Source organism: Condylura cristata, unplaced genomic scaffold, assembly GCF_000260355.1.
Source record: "Condylura cristata isolate star-nosed mole 26May11 unplaced genomic scaffold, ConCri1.0 scaffold00012, whole genome shotgun sequence".
Taxonomy (NCBI): Eukaryota; Metazoa; Chordata; class Mammalia; order Eulipotyphla; family Talpidae; genus Condylura; species Condylura cristata.
In genome coordinates this window covers 29,391,779-29,398,660 of record NW_004567113.1, presented here as the reverse complement: position 1 = coordinate 29,398,660, position 6,882 = coordinate 29,391,779, and the positions used below count along the sequence as shown (strand labels likewise).

The 6,882-nt window shown below is 33.5% G+C and overlaps 1 protein-coding gene across 1 annotated transcript in view; it reads right to left on the bottom strand.

Annotated features, from left to right (window-relative positions):
* Positions 1 to 1,104: 1,104 nt before the first annotated feature.
* The window catches only part of PPAT (phosphoribosyl pyrophosphate amidotransferase), a 35,158-nt gene continuing 29,380 nt past the window's right edge, over positions 1,105 to 6,882 (bottom strand). The window contains exons 8-11 of the mRNA XM_004681278.2: positions 6,811 to 6,882; positions 5,668 to 5,889; positions 4,355 to 4,475; positions 1,105 to 3,319 (exon numbers count right to left, since the gene is read on the bottom strand). The exon at positions 6,811 to 6,882 is cut by the window's right edge and continues 1 nt beyond it. Coding sequence (XP_004681335.1) covers positions 3,123 to 3,319; positions 4,355 to 4,475; positions 5,668 to 5,889; positions 6,811 to 6,882 — 612 coding nt within the window. The 3' untranslated portion in view covers positions 1,105 to 3,122. The remainder of the gene's footprint in view (positions 3,320 to 4,354; positions 4,476 to 5,667; positions 5,890 to 6,810) is intronic.

Sequence of the window (6,882 nt, the reverse complement as noted above, 5' to 3'; positions counted from 1 at the left end):
ACAGCTTTATTAGGATGTCATGCCTCAATGAAGCAAATTCAGTGACTACGGGAGAGTACAGGCGCTCCTTCATGCAATCATTTCCCTTTGGAATGGATTGTCTACCTGTGAAAGCAGACTACTAATTCCAGGGAAGGAGAACCGAGAAAATGTCTAAAACTGTTACATAAGTAATAGACTTAAGTGTGAAGGCACTAGAATAAATGAGAGGCCCATGACCTGTTTATTTACTAACTTCTGAAGTACATGTATGTATTATTTTAATTATTTTTTGTGTTTTAGAAGTGGGCCCCCGGCTTCTTTATTTTTTACAGCTGGTTTAAGTTCACAGAAAAACTGCGTACAAGGTATGGGATTCCCATATACCTCCTGCCCCAACCAATTCAGTCTCCCCTATAAACACCCCCCTCCCTGGGTGGTACATTTGTTACAGCTAATGACACTACACTGACACATCATTACCACCCAAAATCTATATTTTACTTTTTTACCTTAGGGTTCATCTTGATTATACATTCTATGGATTTGAAAAAGGTATAATGATATACACCCAACCTACATAATTGCACCAGTAGTAACCACAGTCCTAAAAATCCTCTATGCTATAACAATTTACTCCTTCCTAACTCCTGGCAACCAGTGATCACTAGTTTCCAGTTTTGCCTCTCCTATGTCAGAAGTAGAACGCTTTTCAGATTAGCTTCTTTGACTTAGTTATACTGCATCTAAGTTCCCTGACACCCTTCCTGTTCTTCCTAGGTGTTTCCAGAGACCTTGTCACTATCATAGTGCTTATTTAGCACTGCATTTCCAGTTACTTTGTCTTTTCTACTTGGTCAACACTGTCTGCGTCACAAGAGATGGCCTGCTTATTGAAATGCTTAGATCAGAGAGATAATATCTAAATCTGACTAGTTGAGTGCCAAGTGAATGGATGTGACAGTCACTGTGTACCCTAATGCACTAACTAAAGATCACAATTAATGAAATGTATACTCATTCAAATACACTTATTACATATATCACACATCATAATACGATTCCAAAAAGGTAGGCATAGCTTAGTTCACAATATAAATTCTGTGAAAACACATTTTTCACCTTCTTTGCACTTTATAATAATTTGCTCATATATTTAAAGCAGATATACACATTTGAGATTGAACGGGTAAAAATTATAATTCAATTCAGACTTCCGAAACTTGGAAATGAAAGACCATAATGGAGAAATAGTAACAAATTTGTAGATTAACAGTCACAGTATCATTTTCCTTTATTAAAGCATTTAATAAAACAAAGTAGAATCTATGAAAAACAAAACACAAAAAGTCAGATTAGAGATTTTGGTTTAGTATTTTCCCTGAGTCTCTTGTTTTTAAAAATCAAATGTAATTAGGATCATATTGACCCATAGATCTTGCCTCCTCCATGTTGCTATGAGGAATACACTTAAGACAAGAGGCTATCCACTCAAATGGCCCCAGGGGGTTATTACTCAAATGTCAATCTACTTGTGTTACTTCCACAGTTATCTGAAAGTCTGCTGCCTGCTTCACATAGTTTTAAAGAGCTCTGAAGATTTTTATCTTAATCTTGTGTAATATAACATGTGAGACTATATACCAAATGAAGATGAGATTTCAAGTTATTAATAAATATTAAATTTCTCAGTGGATTTGGATGCTATATACATCAAATTATGGTAATACAGAAACACTGTTTAAAAAAAAACTTATATAAACAGGGATGGAACAGGAACAAGTCATTTTAAAATTTTAAGTCTTAGACATTACAAGAAAAAAACTTCAAAAAAGTCTAATTTATTAGATCCCAATAAGATAAAGCAGAAAAAAGTGGTTAAGATGTTGTTTGGAATTGGATGGCACACTCAACTCAAAGTAGTTGTCTTCTTGAACTTTAAAACAAAACTGGACGTTTCCACTGGACCATTTAATTTCAGTGATACATATTTATTTACATATGAATATATGCTTGCAAGTGATGAAGCACTTCACTTTGAAAAAGTATATAATTAATCAAATTAAAAATAAAAGGCCTGTTAGAATCTAAAATTTGACTTTTATTTCAAGTGACTAAGTTACTTGCCATACTTACACTAAGTAGTATGTATCATACTGTTGAACATAAAAATTTTTTTAACAGACATGTTTTTATAACCATTCTAGGGCATCTCAAAAAGATGGGAAAGGGCTGCCAAACTACATATCTCTGTCTTAAGAGATTCTCGATTATTGACAGTCAACATCCCAAAAACTAATAATCATGCTCTATCTTAAAAATTAGGAGTAAAATAGTGACCCATGACACATTCACTTAATTATTTAATAACATAAGTGTCCCATTATACATACAGGTGGACAAAGTGAGGCACTCAAGAAGGTTATCTTCTCTTAAAAGATTTATCTAGGGTTAGATAGGAAAGCCAAGCTCATAACTATAATGAGAACTCTAGACATTAGCTACCTTTGAGGTATACTGGAGTCAAGCTTTGCATAAACTGCAGTATTTACCTCACATATCCAGTTTGCACTATACACATCTGTGCCTCATCTTTTGCACTCTTTAAAGCATAGGCCTGGCAAGTACCACAAAACCACTTGCCTTCTCTGAAAAAGTGGAAAGGATTAGCCAATGCTTGTGTAAAAAAGAATATCAAATGTTATTGTATTCTACACAATTAGCGAGTTCAATTATGAAAATATTCCATAACTGAATTTTAGAAACTCAAAAAATATTGGACAAAATTCTGAGAATTTTGTACCTGGCAATTCCCTCTAAAAATCCCTCTGTTCTTTGTACGACTGATGATCTCATCCTAAAGATATAGGATATCATAACTGGCAGCCTCTACTAAACTACTAGATAAAACTGAAGATCGTCCAAGTTCCTAGATAATGCCAAAATATATATCTAGGATTTATTAAAGAACGAACAGCACTTTGGTACTCTCTTCAGGAAAAAAAACCTCAAAACCATATAAAGGCAAATGATAAACAAATAGCATTTTATACTGTACCAACTGAGTAATAAAAAATGAATAGGTAACTACTGTAACTTCTCCATCAGCTTTGACCTGAAACTTCAAGAACTCCATTCTTGAACTACCATTCCAGTTCCACAGGGTAGTTCCCAGTGAGACAAGCTGTACAATGACCACTAGTTTGAAAACATTCCAGACCATTTCCATTTTCTTGAATCATAATATCTTGCTTTTTCACTCCCTGCTTTTTAAACTTTATCTCTCCTTGTACAGATGAAACCAGTCCTTCTACTGACAGATATGCAACACTGTTTGCTCCTGTAAGGGAAAAATAAAAACTCATGAGACTTCCTTTGGAAAGGAAGATTGGCTCAACAGAGAAAATTACAAATATAAAAACTCAAGACAGGATAGAAATTTCTTCTTTAGTTTCTCTTTTAAAAAAAGGGGAAACATCAACATCAGGACCTTTTTTTTTACTTTTTAAAATCTTAAATAAGATTTTAGGGATAACAAATAACAGTGGGAACTTTGAGTCTAGAATGGATTCAAAGGTCTCAGTACTTTTCTTGATTAACCAAGATTTAAACTTAGGAAGATCTGAGTTCAAATTTAAGTTTAAGATCCTCTATTTTTCTATTTTTTACCTCAAGTTAAGGAAAACACTGCCTAGCTAGCCCTAGAGTTTCTGTGATATAATAACAATATAGGTATGATCCTGGCAAAGAGTGCTCACAATATCTAATCTGTCAAGATGATATTCAAAATATTTACCAGGTAAGATGTCACGAAATGCAAAAGAGACGACTAACTACTAAGGCATACTGGCTAAACATCTATGTGATGTTTAAATAGGTTTACTTATTATGTGATATGTAAATAGGTTATACCTCACCTGATTTTGACAGTAAAGGCCTTATCCTGGATAACCTAGATCTCCAAGTCTCCTGACCTTATGACTAAAGATAAGCCCACTTACATTTCTTAATGTTTTAATCTGTACCCATATCCAAGTTCTTCTATTAAAATATGGGTAAGATTATTTTAGTTTTTCTTGGGATTTGACCCTTGGGGTGGCTTTAATTAACATGCTTGCAGTTCCCTCTATCTGGAAAGCCTTTCTTCCTTTTTCTCTTATTTCACCTCAGCCTAGCTATTCAACAGAACACTTCCCATGGTGTTTACACAATAGACATTCTTTACTACTAAGATAATGTTGAAAATCTGTTTAACATATACATACATTTTTAACAAATACTGAACACTATTTTTCATTAAAACTATTAAGACTGACAAGCTTCAAACTGTGAATAAATTAATCAAGATAAAGTTTACAGAAATTTTAACACCTACCTAGATATTCTGGAAGACGCTGAAATTCTGGTTTATTGGCAATAAGTTCTTCTTTTGTTGGTATGTTTATTCCCATGAAACATGGATATCTAATTGGTGGTGAAGCTACGCGAACATGTACCTATGAAAGAAACCATTTCACACATTATTTTTGCAAACCCACAGACATTTTATATTTCCTAAATATCTTTGGCATTATTCAAGAAACATGACATAAAAATTATCACATCAGTTTTTAATGGCTGTATTTATTGCTTATCATTATTGGAGAACAAACCCATGGGGAAAAAAACATTATTAAATACACGTTCATTATTTTGACATGCACTTTAACAATAACTGTGCAAAGTTCTGTCACTGATGAAATGCAACATAAAATTACAGAATATTTGAATCATGCTTGAGCAACCCTGCTCTAAACACTAGCATATTCTGAACAAAAATTTCAAAAAGTCAGCCACTTGTAAAGATTTTTTTGTTTTTGTTTTTAAATAATAGAGTAGCGTGTTGTTTCTTGCATCACCTACAATTTGCCTTTGGTCAGATAAAACTACATAGCTATAATTGGTGTCCACATTTACTTTTTACCTTTTTTATAATAGCAAAGATTTTCCTATGTTTCATAATCTTCATAACTGTCATTTTTAATGGCATCATTATTGTCATTACACTGGTGTAGAGTTTACTATTCTCCCATTGACATAGTAATTTCTAGTTTTCTTTGTTTCTGTTACATAATTTTCGTAGAATTCTAAGAGTGAGATTATTACAGTAATACATGGCTAGAAAATAAATCATAATCATCTCCAAAATTTTCTAAATAGATTATCATACTGCCTTCTAGGTTACTTCCTCTGACAACAGATTTTATTTCAAAAACTGCTCAGCTATTAGTTGTAAATGGCACCTGACTTCTGTACTTGAATTACCAAGAAATTTAGAATATGCTTTGAGACTTAAATATAAAATATAATGGAGTGAATTTATACTAGAATTGATACTGTCTTCAAAAAGAGAAAGTATAACACTAAAGATTTAAAAAGTGAAGTAATTTTGTGGGTCATATTTGCCTTTTAATTAATTTTATAAAGATTTTAAGCATTTATATTGTTTTAATCTACAAAAGATTAAATTTAGTATGCAGTTTAAGTGGCTAATACATATGTTCCAAGTTGCTATAGTTATTGCTAAACAAAGCTGACTTGACTTAGACTGAAACCACTCATTTTGATTCCCTGTACTGAAATGCAATTTTTATGCCAGTATCATATTGTTAATTACTGATCTTTAGGCTATGTTTTACTATTACTTACCTCTTTTGCACCAGATTCCTTGAGCAATTTTATTATGGGTGAGATGGTATTGCCTCTCACAATTGAATCATCCACAAGAACAACTCTTTTGCCTTTAAAGTTGTCGGACAATACTCCAAATTTTTTTGCAACACCAAGCTGTCTTAACCTCATGTTGGGCTGAATGAAGGTTCTTCCTACATAGCGGTTTTTACACAACACCTCCACATATGGAAGTCTACACTGATAGAAAAAATAGAAGGACAATGAGCAGCAATACAGAGAACTCTTGGCTCCTATTTTCTCCAAGTCACTTAGTTGCTATTCTGGACTCCCTATCATCAGTAGTTTTCCTTCACTATTTATTTTTGACAGTTTTTGTAATTGTTTTTCTGAAGTAATACTGGAATACCTCCATCAGGGGTTACCACCAGCTCTCCAATATTTCACCACCACGGATCACTGTGCTTCCTGCCCTTTTTTGTTCTCTTCCCTCTCTCCCCTCTCCCCTGGTGTGTTCTGGTTTGGAAAAGAACACTAAGCATATGAAGATATGACACAGACTAAATCACTGTTAGAAAAACTTACATACTGGAAAATTATCAAAAGAGAATTAAAACTAGTAAGCAAAGGGGATGATTTGAGGGTCAGAGGGTCTCTAAATTTCTCTAAAATGTGTGCATATTATGTAACCATTAAAAGAAACCTATACTCAAGAGATTAAACTTTCCAACAAGGGACTGCTGGATGCTATACCCCAGAGTCACTTATCCCTAAAAATGAAATTAAGGACTGCTCTAAGAACACTATACAATATGAATATAAATTATTATCATCTACATTTAGCAGGGGGCAAATGTCTCATTGGCTTGAGGGGGTACCTCAAGAAGTAAATTTTCATAAGCAAATCATTACCACTGAATTCTATATATATATTCATGATATTACCTATATTTACATGAAGAGGATCAACCCCCTAGTCTTTGGGTCAATCTTCGGTGGGGTCAACTAAAATAGTGCCACTGAATTAAAAGTCTAAAAAAAAGGTAATGCTTGTAGTCACTAACATTGCCTTCTTTTTAAAATAAGGTTTCCTTTTATAGGCAAGGACTTCTAATGGCAGTGCCAGAACAACAATTCACTGCAGGATATTTAAGAAAATACCTTTGTGGCATAACCAAGAGCAGCAGGTGTAGCAGATTCTGGGACAGTGCTAACCATATCTGCATCCACAGG